Genomic DNA, 16,641 nt, shown 5'->3' on the forward strand with positions numbered 1-16,641 from the left:
CTATTATCCAGACACGACATGTTCTTCAGATGCTTTTTGCTACCTGAATGGGAGAGCCCTAAAACAAGTCTGTATAGCCTAGTGGGGCAGTCTATTATATAGCAGATCAGATTATTTCTGTACATGTGATAAAATAGTGGTCTTGATATTGTTGGCCAGGGAACCTGACTGCGTTGAGGGTGAACCGACTAGAGAGAGACATGTAGACTATGTTTATGCAGTATGTACATTGGAGTTAACCAGAATCTCGGAAAATAGGGGGAAAAAACCCCATAAAAAAGCAATAATCAAAATTCCTAACCAAGTAAATAAAGCTCTTATTCTCATGCATTTGGAAATGTTCTCCTGTCAACCACCCAAACCAATTACTGATACTATTCTCAGAAATATGTTCTGCCACGTTTATATTACGATATATCCGGTTTGCTACTTCATGTCCTACAGCACTGAGTATTGAGTATTTATTGAGTGACCGTGGAGGTATAGTGATGGGACTATTGTAGGAAACATGTTCCTGCCCCCAAATCCCAATAAAGCTTTTATTTCTTCCACTCCCTCGTGATTGCTTTAGAGGAGTGAAGCCGTGGAGGTGACAGATTTGCAGTATATAGAAAATCCTGAAGTTTGCAGCCGCTTGTGAAATATTATTGTACAATAAAAGAGAAAAGTTGTTTAATAGAGAATTGGAGCCACCAGCTGCCGTTCAGAAGATTACAGCTACAATCATACACGTAGAGCCCCAGCGGATCAGTTTAACTCCTTTAAAAGAAATATTGCAGAATTTGTAAGGTTTACTTATAAGTCGTGTAGCCAAATGTTCATAAAGATCAATAAAACGGAAAGGGCCTTAAAGGGGTTGTCTATTTTAGGAAAACCTATTTTCAAATACTTTATTGGGGACTTTTGAGTTAATAGAGGGGCATCACTCACTCTGGAGGACCTGGCATGTCCAGGCATTACACCGACAGCCCATTGATTTCAAATAAAACTGTGTAATGCTTCATTTCCCCTGTGGTGGCGCTGCAGGGAAATTCGACACTTGCTATTGGGTTCCTCCACAGATTACACCTTATCGCTGGAGGGGTCAGCAGCCAGACATCCCTATTGAGGGGGCTCTTCTAACAAAAGGGGATTGTCCAAAGAGAACAACTCTTTTGAAATGTTTACATTGAGCTCATTTCCGTTAGCATTCTGTGTACAGAGCTGTGGTATATGTTAGTGCTTTATAAAAAAAATTGAAGATGCTAATCTCAATTATTGTTCTCAATATGTATGATCTTATATCACCTATCAAAGACACATAGTAGAGAACTAAGAGTAGTTTACAAACCCTTCGCTCGTACTGGTGTATAAAGCTTCCACCCATTAGATCAACATTGATTTACTGAGGGTGAACTTTTTTATTTTATTTTTAAGTCTTCAGACCGATGCAGAACACCTGAAGATGTGTTATCACCTGCGGCATAGGCAGAGGTATACTCAGAGTTGTACTATAAATATTTTTCCAATAGTGGTTGAACTAAATGAAGAACGCTGTGGAGGTTCTGTAGATCCTCCGAGCAATATCAAAAATAGTTCCACCAAATGGTACACTAATTCCATTAACAACCGCAATGGAAGGAGACCATCACTTAAACTCCGTCTCTTAAAGGGAACCTGTCAGGAGGATTTAGGCCCAAAAACTGCCGGCAATCGGTTATCTAGGATGGTAATAAGCTGACATGAATACCCTTGTACTTTTTGGTTGATTCAGCTTAATGTAGAAAAATAACTTTGAAAAAGGCACGCGCAATAAGAAAATGGCCTGTAAAGAGTTATGGGGTGGTGCCGCTCGAGTCACACTGGCCGGTCCCCCTTCTGGCATAATTGATGTCCCTCAGACCGGAATATGTCATCACAAGCTAGCTCCGGCGCATGCGCAGTGAAGAGAGTTGTACTGTACCGGCCCCGGCTTCAGCTGTGCACTGCGCATGCCAGGAGGGGAACCGGCAAGAGTGATTCTGCAAAGCAGTGGCACCAACCCCATGACTCTTTTGGGTTCATTTGCATATAGCATGTACTGTTTTTAAAGTTGCATCAGCCAGAATATACAAGGGATTCATTGTTAGCCTATTACCGTCCTGGAATAGTTTGGGGGAATAAATCCTCCTGACAGGTTCCCTTTAAGAGGTGGGGGCAGCGGTGGTGGAGTACCTGGTCAACCATCTCATGGACCCATAGCAGCCAATGAAACTTTTTATTGAAGAGCTTATTTGAACAATACATTTGTATGAAGGATTACCGCTATACATTTATGGAGATATTGTCATACCTGGAATATGTTTGGCCCATCCTATGATTACCACCAGCTCTCGGTCAGCCAGGTCACACAAGGTAGTGAGGGCCTTGATGTCACTATCGGGAATGGTTGGGTCAGGCATCGCATAGATCTTCTCTGGCTCAGCCACCAGCAAATGTGAGACAATCTTGTTATCTGTAAGAAATAGACCACAGCATGGCCCGATCAATAGCAGGATCTCTCTGTTACCAAAAATACAGCAATCATCTGTATATCATCGCGCTGAGAACCTCCCATACATCATAAAACCATATGAGAGAAATGTTCTTCCTGAAAGGCAGAGTTTAAAAATATCTCAGTGAAAGCCACAGTTTATTAGATGTTCCAAATAATACCGCTCACTGTCATACATCTTAGATTAGATTTTTTTTCAAGCATTTGAGTTATTAGGAAATCATCTAGTACGGCAATACAATGCAAAAAATCTAACCGGCTCAGAAAATCCCACACAGCCTATAATAGATAAAACCTAATCGATAAGTAATAGCTCATGGTGGGAATTATGGAGCCTCTGACACCATCAATTTATTATTTAGAACCGGTCTATACCGATTCATCTTATTACAAGATTTTAAAATGCTCCTATTTAAATATCCCCTACTAGCACAGCATCATATACTATCCCGCTCAGATCTTCCTGCTTCATGAATAGAATGCCAGAGATGCAGTAAAGACCGACACAGGTAAAGCAGTTAGAGAGAGGGAAGAGAATGTAAATGGGTATAATATTTTCAATGCCAGGAAGGTCTGTGTAAAGCTAGTTGCAACTATTACAGGTACTTTAACTATAATGGCTGTTATTGATCTGACATATCTGTGTAAACGACCAAGATAAATCAGAAATGGCTAAAAAGACAAAATAAAAATGAGTCTGTAACCCCATTCAGGTCAAGGACCAAAGCAAATGAGTGGTTGAATGTCTACACGAGGACCTATATAATATATAACGGTGTCCTCTAGAGGTTTGGTCCTTGTTAGACACCAGATTGTTCCTCTAGGTTATTCCGTATACACTATTGCAGACACCACGTATAGAATTACATGCTGGTACAATAGAATGTCTTTCGGGGGTGGACCGCCAGTATAATGTCCATCGGCCACCAGCTGTAGACACCCGGCTATAAAGGGAGTTAAGTGAACATTAGTGTTTCCTTATGATGTCAACAATTTTTTCCTTAATTTGATATGCTGTATGTTTAACTTCTACAATTTATAATTCCATCTTATTCAGAACTGAAATAGAAAAAAAGGCAAAAAAAAAAAAATTGTGCCAAGACAATGGTCCTGATCCTGCCGCAAATTGTAATAAATCTTCATTTTCCAGACAAAAGAAATTACAGAATTAGGCAGCACAAAATGATTCAGAACATTAAGTGTTAAGCTGAGCTTAGATTTTTGGAAAAAAAAAATGATAGATTCTTCCAAAGAAAAATGAAAAAAATATATATACTTTTTTAATGTATGTTTTTTTCCTTTTCAAAAAATCTCAAACATTTACTTATGTCCTTGACAGACGCCAGGAGTCCTAAAATATGTTCTTCAATATTGTAAAATCTATAACTTTAAACTTTTTTATTTTATATTAGTATATTGTATACATTTTTAGCACTATTTGAGCATTTTTTTTAATCCAATATAAAAAATGTATAATAAAAAAAAAAAATTGTTCTAAAACGACTGCAGTACAAAACGACTGATGGAATTTTCGCTCACCGCTGGTATTAAGGCCATTCTTTAGCCATGAGCACAGCTTTTAGGTAAGACAGGCTTATTTAATGTTTCCCTAATTGGAATCAATAGTTTCCCGTTTCTGCTGCATCTCTTTTGTTTGATCGAATGGTAAAAAAAAACATGGACACTTCCTTAAAGGCTGACCTATCGAGCAATAATAATGAAATATAAAATAATGGAAAATATGGCTCTGGGGATTTATATATCATGTTTTGTTTTTTTTAAATTTAGAATTCAGTTTCCAAAAATGTTTTCAAAAATTTTTTACCCTGACCCAAATTTTTTTTACAAAATTTGGCTTATTAGGTTTGCAATGTTTTAATATAGTGTCTGGTTTATCTTTAACCAGTAGGGCTTAGTAAAATTGGTGTGGTTATCTTCTTAAAGGCTATTGTAACACACTATGTTCCATAATAATCTCAACTTCCAAAAACAGACATCAGAGACGGCTTCGGCTGCATCTCTTATAATCTCTTTTCCGCAAGTGACACCGTCAACAATGACAAAACTCAATAAATTGAAAAAAAAAAAAAAGAAGGGTAATCTCTGCATCACCAAATCCACTGAAATTAAACCCCTAATGAAATTAAGCATTACGGTTTATTACATTTTATAGTATTATCGGAAAGTTTTCATTATAATGCATCAAATCTGCTTAATGCAACCCTAAAATGTATTTACAGAATTGTGGAACAGCTTAGTCGAGCTGAGTCGTGGATGCCAGATTGGACAATTGAAGGTATAATCAGCATAATGTTTTTTGGAAAGGCAAAGGGAATTTATGCCATATGTTCACTTAAGCCTTAATTTTATGTAAAACTGGTTGTTTTAAATTTGACAAAGCTAAAATGTCCTTTTACGTACAGTTAAAAATCCGTTATGTTTTTCTATAGTCGATTCTCGTGTGTGCCGTACGATTACGCTGAACTCGCTACTGACCCCTATAGGAATTAAATGGGAATTAACACATTTTTGGCAACTAGAAGATCAATTCCATTACAGAATACAGACCAATGGTTCAATTACTTTCAGGGGGTTGTCTTCTTTTCGGAAAACATGGCTGTTTTTTTTTTTCTAAAAACAGCGCCACTTTTGTCCATAGGCTATGTTTAGTATGGCAGCTCTGCCCAATACATTTGAAAGGCACTGAGGTGCAATACCTGACACAGCCCAAGGACGAGAGTGGCGCTATTTTAAATATATAAATCCGTAATTAAAGATTGGTCGGGTTTGAGTTGTCAACCAGACCAGATTTGTATCTTGAGAATCAATGGAGAAGATTTTTAAGGCCAATGGGTAAATCGCTTAAAATTATCTTGCAAAAAAATAACAATGGTGGGGTGGGGGGAATTTTAAAATAAATGTTTGAGAATAATATGGGGAAAGTTTCATTGTTGGGCTGAATAAGGAAAACATACAGTATATAGTAAAATTTTAGACCATACGTCACCTTCAAAGGCACTACTCTAATCCTTTAAGGAGTTTCCCCAACTTCTCTAAAGTAAGGGTCTGGCAATCATCGGTCAGGGGAAGCTGCGGGCCATTCAGCTGCCACGGGGGAAAAGTAGTATGCCATGTCGCCCTTTCAAATTAATGGATGACCCTGTAATAATTGTCAGGGCAGTTTTTGCCAGAGTGGGGCTCTCCACAAAGGCTAATAAAAAAGGGGTCCAAAGCAGGAAACCCCCCCCCCCCCTCTATGAAGTCTATATGTCAATCACACATGACAGCTATAAAATACATAATTACAACAAGGGCAGATACCCAACTTTGCCATTCAAGGGTAACTAACATTTCAAAAAACTTCTGACATGTCATAGGGACATGTCAGAAGTTTTGATCAGTGGGGGTCCGAGCACTGAGACCCCCACCGATTGCTAAAATGAAGCGGCAGAAGCACTTTTCGAAAAGCCGAGCAAGTGGTGTACGGGCTCAAGAGAAAGTCTATGAGCCCGTACACCACTTGCTCGGCTTTCCTAGAAATGCGGATTAGTGCTCACCCAATCGCTACTGCTGCTTCCTTTTAGTGATCGTTGGGGGTCTCAGTGCTCGGACCCTCACCGATCAAAACTTCTGACATGTCAGAAGTTTTTTTTAAGTTTAGTTACCCTTTAAGCATTTTATACTGCGTGAAATTTGATGTCTAACACACACACACACACACACACACACACACACACACACACACACTTATATACATACACATACATGTTAATAAAAAGGGGTTGTCCGTTTTGGTTAATCCCTTTTTGCTAGTAGGATACCCCGACAATAAGCTGATCACAGGGTGTCCTGGCGCTGGGATCACTATCGAACCAAGCTGCAAGTGATTCATTTCCCTGCAGCACCACCACAGGTGAAATGAAGTATTGCACAGTTCTCATTGAAATGGTCTGTCCATGTAATGCCAGCATATGCTGGGCCCCCCAGAGGGATTGATGCTGTTTGAAGCTAATTGATGTAGGTCTTGAATGAGGGATCCCACCCCTGTATTATTTCAGAATTCCTTAATAGGGTATTTGAAAAATTGGGTAGGCTGCGCCCGTTCTCCGCTTGTACATTAACAGTCCGTCTAATGCATTTTCATTGGTAGGTTGAATAGTCAAACTCATTTAGTTAGTGAGAACTGCAAAAAACACTTTCTTGTGGAATCTTACACTGGAAGCTCCATCGAGCTAATGATCATCGCAGTGGTCGGTTTATGCACCGCAGAATACGATCATCACACGTGTAATATTTGCTCTGTATCAATCAGAGGCGATAGGCATTCCTTTTAAATTAGGCTTTATTACTACCCATATCCATTAAAGGGAATTTAAAAGAAAAAGGAGGGGGTGTAATGCAAGGCAGTTCATGAGGGACATCATACAGATGTAGCAGAGTCGAATTAGTCATTTAGCTGTCTTTTGTGATTTAGCTGTCTTTTGTGCCCCATGATAAAGCTGTGATTGAAATGGCCTGAGTGATACCCCATTATGATAATGCAGCAAGTTTATCTCCAGCTCTGTAGAAAGCTACAAAGTATGTGCACCAAGTGACAAACTCAGCTCTGCTGCATCTGTATAAGGTTCCATTTTGAGTCTTATTTATTTTTGCTTTTTCAGTCTGTTAACGCATAGGAAACTGGGGGGGGGGGGGGGGGGGGGAATGAATGTAATGTAAGAATTTTAAAGTAATTTGAGGGATTGGGGTGGTCATGCCTGAAAACTAGAGCACAGGAAAAAGAATAGAGTTGGGAAAGCAAGATTCTTATTATTTACGACATTTATTTCCACTGTACTTATTTGCATCTGGTTTTACACATCCTTCCCCAACACTCGCATACACACATTTTAGTATAGCTGTAGTAAAGCTGAGTTTGTCATTTGGCACAATGTGTTTTTTTTATTGATTGTAGGTAAAACTTTAGTGTGCTAATACAATTTCATGACAAATTGAGCTCAGCTACATCTGTATATTAGGGTTCCTGCTTTGAGAATCTGCTGTATAGTGCATTTAAAAATACAGTGTCATACCTTGGATACTTGCAGTACCTTGTTTAGCCTGCAGATGTCTCTGTTGCAATTAGTGTAAGCAAAAAGCCTGTCGCTTATACCCAAATCTTTAAAAAATATATATAAATTGTAAAAGTGTGATCTTAGTTTTGCAGAGTTTATTACCATATGATCAATTTTACTGGTCTCTATTGTTTTCTTTGAAATTGACCAGCACTAGAGCTCTCTGGCTGCAATACCCTCCTGGCTAAACTTGGCCATATACATGAGATTTTTATTGGCGGACCCACTGATTTCAGCTATTGGCCTAAAGACAATTCACCAACATCTCCCATCAGGATTCAACTGGTTGGACTTGAACCGACCTGATCCATTGCTCACCTGCAGAATTTTAGGGTCCAGCAAGAAACTTATAGGGGGTGCCCACTTTGGATAACAGCTTCCTATAATATGGGTTACTCAGCGATGCACTTAATGTGGAGGTTCCTGCTGCCAGGACCCCCTATGTGACGCCCATATGCTCCAACAGGACTTTTATTTCCAGTTACTTACATGGCTTTTTGGCTGGTTGGACAAGTTGAGGGTTCAGGTACGGGCTGTTCTCCGCATCTATTCTGCGCTTGTACTTCTGTCGGCCTCCACGAACTCTGTCAAGACGTACCCCTGGAAAACATCAGAGAATGTACATGAAAACTCACTGCTTAAATATACATTGTACAGAAAGATAGAAAAAGCTCATTGAAAGTTTTAATTTTTCCACCAGAATTTATTTTTAGAAAAATCTGATTAGTAATGCAGGCTATGACTAGTAATGACATGATTGCTGCCCCCTGCCGCTTCCCTGGTGTCAGTACAGTCCGAATATAGGTTTGAACTGGAAAGCTGAGTGATTGGAGACAGACTGGTTGCTAGGGAAACACTGATTAAACTGTTACAGCTTTTATATGGGGTTGCCAGGTAGCACGTCCATAGCAACCAGTCTGCCTCAGATTACTCAGCACTTAAGTTCTAGGTCAAATTTGCTCTTTCTTGACGGCAAAAGGGGCAAGGAGGCTTTGCAGTTCTTTAAGTGGTTGTCCAGGATTAGAAGAATGATGTGCGCCAATCTTATTCATGTGCTTCAACGCGAGACACGGACACGGACACGAAAAAAAACTATACTCCTTTAATAATCCTGGAATCCCTTTTAAACCATACTTTCCTATTTTAGCCCTATTAATCAGATTATATACATATAACTAATCTAATATTCTAATAGGCGATATGATGTTGATGACAGTGTAATTTTTTTCCAAAAACATTTATTATTTGCAAAGTTATGAGCATTTTTCTAAATATGCTAATGTGGCTATTCTTGCCAAATGACTCTTTTCTCTCTGGGCCAAAGTAATGTTTTCTGTATGACGCTGTCCAATCAGCATACGGCTTCTCCTCCTTCCCTGCCCAGCAATATAGTGTGATCATATAGTATACAGCTTCCATTCCCAACTGTGTTTTCAACTGGTGATATCTCTGGATGTTTCACAGCTAGAACTGCTATATTAGAATCTCATCTTTCATATGACACCAGCACCGCTGTTCTAGGTGGTCCACAGCCGGAGATATGGCTATTTGAAGTGATCCCCTCCCTTCAGCCTCAGTCTCTCACACTGTGTGAAGCAGCTTCATGCTGATTGGACAGCGTCAGAGGCTCTGAGGAGGCTCCACCTCCGGAGAATCTCTGTTGGTGACGCCCACTTGTCTAGTATAGCTGCCGTTGCATATTTAGAAAAAAAGCTCATAACTTTTAAAATAATAAACTTTTTGGGACACAATTTTCACTATCATTATCAGTGCGACAGCGCCTATTAGATCAGCTAGGAGATTGGGCATTACTAAACTAGTAAAAGATCTTCAGTCGCTCTTCCAATCCTTTTAAAATAAAAAATTAATTAACTTGCCTAAAATCACCTTGCTTAAAAAACAATCCTACCGTATAATGTCTGCAGCTCGTATGCAATCCCATGATCATCTAGTCATGCGTTACTCCACTCTCTCTGTACTCTCCCCAATCTTGTAACCTACACACTAGAAAATAAGGCAGTTGGGAGGGAGTAATAACACATGACTACAGAATGATTCTGTCTGTAGTCTGTAACTATGGAGACGCATAGCTCTGCATATTAGCTGTAAACACAAAATAAGGATTTTTTTTTCAAGACTAGTGCAAAAGTGTAAATATCCTTTACTGTACTCGGTTTCCATCTGTCTAGTCATTTACTTAAAAGAAAAATATATTAAAGACATGACCCCTATATGAAGAGTATGCAGCGTGAAATCGACTTTATTGGATTAGTATATGAATGATTTGTCTGCAGACTGTTGTTACTTCTAGAGCACTGCAATGCAGATACACATGGTGAACAATAGTTTTGGAATAAAGCTGCACTTTGTTGCTCTGTTAAATGGGACACATTGATCATCAGCCGCAAGCCGAGAGAAATCAATTACCGATCCGGGATTCCAAACTATATTTAAAAGAGACATGAAATGATGCTTTGCAAGAAGAGGATCCAAAGGGGATATTTGTTGCAAATCACTAGATGAAAAGTAGAACTCCGAAAAGCTGCCCAGCATTTTAATAGCAATGAGGAGAAAATGAACTCTGCATAATTCAGGTGCCATCATCCCGCCTATTTTGTGCTCGATTTCATAGATGCAAAAAGATGGATAGCGCAGGAAAGCAGTGTGTTTAATCAAATAGTAATGGGACTGCAGCCGAAATTTAAATAATATAAATCTATTCTAATCAATCATTTTATTTGCTTCACACAAGAATCGGTGCATAAATGGAGTCCCCTGAATACAAAGTGCCCCCCCCCCCAATGATGAATATGACCTGATCAAAAATCCCAGACCTCTTCTTTATATTCTGACTTCCTGACATTTCCTAAGAGAGGCCGGTCGGTGCCCATATCATCATCAGGCCGGGGTTGTTAATACCATTCCTTATACAATTATATTATTAATATATGGGGGAATTACTTATTTAATACGGGAATTCATCTTCCTCATTTGTAACTATTATATCTCCGCTTGCTCGGCGAGGATTCGCTGGCTGACGTTTATTCAGGATGATTTTAGCACAGGGTAAAACAAGGTGACTGTGTAAGGATGTCTGTGTGTATTTCATGTAAAATCTGTTTTCAAAAGGGGGAAAGTTCAGCTTTTTAGGCTAAATTGGCATTTCACTTTCTACTCTAAAGCCTCTCCTTAAAGTGGAGATCCACCATTAAAAACTTTTATTCTCTTTCTAAATAAGTCCAAAATTGTGTGCTGATTAATGTCTTCATATATCTTTATTGTGGTATCAGCTTCGTTTTTCTTATACAGAGCTCTAAATCCCTGCATAGACAGAGTTAAATGATAAAATTCTGGCTGCCTGCAGTCACCACTAGAGGGAGCTAACTGCAGACTGTTTATACTATACCAGTATGCAGTAAGCTCATAAGCTCCCTCTAGTGGTGGCTTCAGAAATCTAGCACTTAATATTTTATTTGATGTCAATGTAAAAGATTTGGAGCTCAATATCTGAAAAACAAATCTCCAATCGCTTTCGACAATTTATTTTTCAATTATGATGCCAGTACAGTAACTTAGAGCCATGAATGACACATATATTAGGTCTGCAGTGATACATGCCCAGCTCCACTATCAACATCTACCCAGGGCCATTCAGGAGTCTACAACAACCCGTGCGTGAACACAAGTCACCTGAATTCTGGAGAGTCAATGGAAAAGATAATCTGCTCATCTCTAGTCATCATCCATCAATCCCTGAATCATTAATTCCAATTATCCTCAGGCCAACTGTTTTTAGGTCACCAATAATCTTATTTGTAGGTGGAGTCCTTCTATAAACGCCAGTTTCTGCTCTGAGAGGGTAAGTAGATCTGTCAAGTTTGGCCTCATCTAATGTCTGTGGCCAAGGTTGGGCCACCAGGAGTCTTCTATGATCTCTTCTAAGCTATGACCCTAATGGTAGACGCAACATTAAAACAGTCCAACAAGCAGCCACCGTTTTGGGTTGTCCTGTTGGATGGCTGCAACTTTTTTAATAGAATGGTGTGGAATCTCTGTAGAGCCTGATGGGTTACGAGATTATATCTGTGCCTGTCACCTGAAGGTCTATGGCAGGTTGTCCAGAAATCACATTTTGGCTCTGGTGTATTAGAGGGTCCATGGGCCCACACAAGAGGACAGTAGTAGTGTATATGGCATGGGGGTTGGAGGTTTTTGGTGCAGGTCTTGCACTTGAGTCTCTATATGCAGATATAATGTACATTATAGACCCAGTGGTGGAAATTTTCAGGCTCTCATCTTCGGGAGGCTTAGAAAAACTTCTACAAATAATTTCTGACAACAAGAACTCTGTGGCCGGGTTCACACGTAGCGTAAATACTTCAGATTTTCCGCAATGTATTCCCCTGCAGAAAATCGACAGCATAATAAAGTAGCAGCAAAGTGGATGAGATATGAACAAATGTCATCCGAACGCTGCGTAAATGATGAGCGGCAAAAACTCTCAGAAATTGACCTACAGTGCGTTTTTTTCAATTCGCAGCATGTCAATTGTTATTTGCATAATCTCTGCGGAAAAGCTGCGATTCTGTGCTTTTGCGTCCAGGCCGACTTCCTGGGATGACGTTTCAGCCCATGCGACCATTTCAGCCAAACACCGGCCGCAGAGGTCACATGGGATGAAACGTCATCCCAGGAAGCGGGGCTGCAGGACGGCAGAGGGACGCGTCGCCATGGCTATGTAAGTATGAAACTTTTTTTTTTTACGTGCAGTTTTGCAGTCGACATTCAACCCAAAAAACAGCACCACAATTGGGTGCGTTTTTTTGGCCGGAATTCCCTGCGGTGACCAGGGCGGATACGTTATGTAATTTTACGCATCGTATCTGCCCTGCGTGAACACAGCCCTGTAAATTGCATCTGTGCGAGCCCTGACAGCTCCCATCGGTGCCACTTCTAGGCCAGGGATGGTGACGACGCTTCTTCCTGCAGACCTTCAGTAGATGACACCGCGGCTGTGATGTGTCCCGGCTGCTATATTAAGACTCTGGTTAATTTAAGGTGACTTGTAATTGCGCATTGAATTTCTATTTTTAATCCTGCCACGCAAAATCATTTTGTTGAACCAAAGTGGCATCTTTTTATAGTTTCCCATTGACATCGGATAAAGTAACTTGTCTGGCAGCCGCTCGTATCAATTTACAGCGGATCAGGGGCAAAAGTGCCGCACTCAGGAGAAATGAGACCCCGGAGTGCATGGACGGCAGGGGCAGACAGTCCATTAGACGCTGGGTAAAGCTCCACCCCGTCTTTTCTGTCTATTCTTCATAACCAGACAAAACATCTTTCCACATCCGATTGTGGTTACGAAATAATGAAACGGGGGAGGGGGGGATTTATTATCACTATATTATGGCTATCATACGTATCGTGTTTCCTAAGTCTAATTAATTATAGAATTAAATATTCTCAAACTTTCTAATATACTTTGTGTTCCTGTTCCTCAACATTTTTAATATATCTGCTTGCTGTGAGTGAACGTAAACATTCTAGTTCACATCCAAAGGGTATCCGCACGCGACCGTTTGTAGTTTGCGCCCCGTAAACAACGGATCCGTCGTCCGTTTTTTACGGTCCGTGTCATCAGTGTGACATCCGCATCCGTTCCGTACATCCGCAAACAAAACACGGTCCCTATGCCATTCGTATGTCATCCGTATTCACAGATCCAAGAAAAAAAAAAAAAAACGGAAGACAGGAAATGTCAATAGTTTGTCCCAACCCCCTTAGAAGGTCACATGATCTCTCTGGCGCTATTTCCTCTTCTGTGTGGGGTAGAACTCTGCTGAATGGTAAATTCCCAGTCGCCTAGCAACTCATCCCCAAAACACGGACAGCACACGGATGTCATCTGTGTGCCGTCCGTGGTTTCCATGTCGCCATAGACTTGAATGAGTGAGACCGATCCACAAACACGGACAGAAATAGGACCTGCTCTGAGTTTTGTGGCGGCCCGGTCCCACATGGATCTGTGGAAAATAGGGTAGTGTGCATGGGCCACAGAAACTAATGGGTTAGTGTCCGATCCGTTAAAAAAACATATAGCACCCTGACGAAAACAACAGTCGAGCGCATGTAGCCAAAAGCTGAAATCTCATCCTCAGGCCAGATTCACACGAACGTGACGTTTTTCACGTCCGAGGTGCCCCTGTGCGGGTTCCGTTTTCACTTGACTTGAGTCTATGGAGGAATCCGTGAAAACGGAACAAAATAGGACATTTCTATTTTTCAACGGATCCTTCACATGCTCCATTGAAACAACGACCGTGTGAACAGCCCCATTGAAATACATGCGTCCGTGTGACGGACATCACACAGACGTTCCCTACGTTCGTCTAAATTCGGCCTAACCCAGTAGTTCTCACATCTCAGGCATCTGTTCACATCACATTTTTTCCCTACGTTTACTGTATACGCCAAGAAAGATCCCGACGTACGCACTAAAGGTGTCCATGTGGTTCCACTAGCCGAATGGAGGCCAAAAGTGTGTCTTTTTGTCCTCTGTCAGTATATATATATGTTATAATAGGGAAAGAAATCCAGGAATATTTTCCGTCCTTTAGTTGCTTTACATTATTTATTTACTTTCGATTTTTCTCTATTCTACTCCTATAGCAGTTCTTTATTTTAAAGTCCCAGAATGCATTTCTCCCTCCCCTATTTCAGAATGGCTTCTCGGCACGTATTCAATAGCACTGACAACTTGAGGTTTCTTGAGGACATGCTATAGGGCCAAGGTACTAAGCCAAATGTTATTTTTAAGACGCAACTTAAAATAACATGAACCACCCTGAATGGCGCGTTTCTACCTTGCGTTTCCTTCGCTAAGAAGAAATCTCTGCTATTACTTTGACCTGTAACTAATTCCTACAATAAAATGGGAATCGGGTATAAAAACTCCTATAGACTTTTGTCTTGCAATGCCTCACAAATTGCAAGAACTCTGTTTGTTGTCAATTAATGGGAACATTACTTTTACATCCAGACTGAAAACCTAAACAGCTGAGAGTTGACTGCAATTGTATCCAGTGTAGACAATGCTCTGTGAGCCGACATAACACGAATGTCTCTGCCGTCCTGATAGTTTGTTATAATGTATCAGTGCAGATAAAATGTATCAGTCTGGAGTGCAGGCTATTAAGTCCGAAGGCGATTGTCTAAACTGGATACAATTGTAGCAAATGCTCAGCTGTAATAAGTGTTAGGTCTGTACAACAGGTTTTCAGCCTCTGGATGCAAATAACAATATTTCCTTTCATTAATAGCAAGCAGAGATCTTGCAAATGGTGCTGAATTCAAACACACATCATATTGAAACTGTCAGAACTACTTATTATGAAATGTTTAAAGGGGTTTTCCAGTTAGAAAAAATGTGTGGTCTATCCCCAGTTGTAGCAAGTGTGTTGTTGATTTACAGTACGGAGCAGGCAGGGAATGAAGGGGAGCAGCGCGCGCGCCGCGGCCCCTTCAATAGAGCTTATCGGCGGGGGTGCCGAGAGTCGGACCCCCAACGATCCCATATTGATGCCCTATCTTGAGGCAAGGGATCAATTTCTTCGTAGAACCGATTTACTCCTGCGTTGGAGACTCCGCTAGGCGCCTCCGTCACCGATCCCCCCGAGATTACCGGAAACAATAACACAGCATGCGGCACTATTCTACCTGGGAAAACCACGGACACCTTGACGGAAAGCCGACGGAATCCATTAAAGTCAATTGTGTTCCGTTGACCGCCGATGGTGTCTGTGGTGCAACGAAACTGGCGCTTCCGGTTATTCCCTTGTTCTGCTCCTCTGATGGAGCAGAATGGAATGACGAGCGCAGGTGTGAACATCGCCTTACTGGAAAACCCCTTTATTATTTATTTACATAAAACCGGAAATTGTTTTCTAGTGTCGCAACATTGTTGCAATATTTGTAATTACACGATTGCCATTTCATTTCAATGTCACATCTATACAGGAGTCTTGCTAAATCTTTTTTTTACGATAGATTTATTATCTTTCTAATGTCTGCCATGTTTTTCACTAATCTATAAGCATTCGTTCCTTTTCCTGCTCTTTGATACCACACAGCTCAGCTCCGAGCACACGTTACAATTGTATCTGTAGAGCAGACAAGTGTCGTATCGCAGTATAAGGCATAATTCACATGAACGTGTCCGTTTTACGCGCGTAAAAAACGCCGCGTTTTTCCTGCGTTGCAGTTCCGTGTGACATCAGCGTATGGTGCGGGTCTGCGTTCTTTACGAGCGTATGTCATCAGTATGTCACGCGTTTCGCGTCAGCAAAATAAACGAAAGGAGGTGATTTTCTTTGTAAAAATCATTTCTTTAGCAACTGTTGCGTGAATCACGCACAGCACACGGATGTGCGTCCGTGTGCTGTCCGTGATTTTCACGCACCCATTGACTTCAATGGGTGTGTGATGCGCAAAAAAACGCACAAGTACAGGACAGGCAGTGACTTGCATAGGTCCGTGTGACGTGCGTTATTTTCACGCGCGTAACACGGACATGAAATAAGCTTGTGTGAATTAGGCCTTACTCAATGTATAAGTAAACGCCAGAAGATAAAGCAGAATGGTCTGTGCCATAAAGATGTAACATAGTTCCGTAATATAATATTGGCGATTTTCCAATATGGCGATGAAATACTCATCATATACATATATCAATCGCATAAACGTTGCGGGATAGTTCTATCCGCTGTCCCAAGAGACAGCAACACAAAGTAATATAGCGCCCTGACATCACGTCTTGATAGAAGACAATATTAATAACGCAAATGCCATAATGAACAAAGCAGCGAGGGCTACACGCCAGAAATGTACATCACACACGTAGAATCTGCCATTTTCTACAAGTGACATCTTATAATTCAATGTCTTCTCTCAATGATTCTGACAAAGGCAGAATAAGAATAAATGAGTCTAGCAAGACAGCCCAGAGCGTTACAA

At 40.7% G+C, this 16,641-nt stretch overlaps 1 protein-coding gene across 5 annotated transcripts in view; it reads right to left on the reverse strand.

Annotated features, from left to right (window-relative positions):
• ESRRG (estrogen related receptor gamma) overlaps window positions 1-16,641 on the reverse strand; it is a 660,741-nt gene that overhangs the window by 51,602 nt on the left and 592,498 nt on the right. For all 5 annotated transcript variants that reach the window (XM_075863340.1, XM_075863336.1, XM_075863337.1 and 2 more), the window contains 2 exons: window positions 8,116-8,226; window positions 2,312-2,473 (listed from right to left, as the gene is read on the reverse strand). In XM_075863340.1, the coding sequence (XP_075719455.1) occupies window positions 2,312-2,473; window positions 8,116-8,226 (273 nt within the window). The remainder of the gene's footprint in view (window positions 1-2,311; window positions 2,474-8,115; window positions 8,227-16,641) is intronic.

This window comes from Rhinoderma darwinii, chromosome 4 (genome assembly GCF_050947455.1).
Source record: "Rhinoderma darwinii isolate aRhiDar2 chromosome 4, aRhiDar2.hap1, whole genome shotgun sequence".
NCBI lineage: Eukaryota > Metazoa > Chordata > Amphibia > Anura > Rhinodermatidae > Rhinoderma > Rhinoderma darwinii.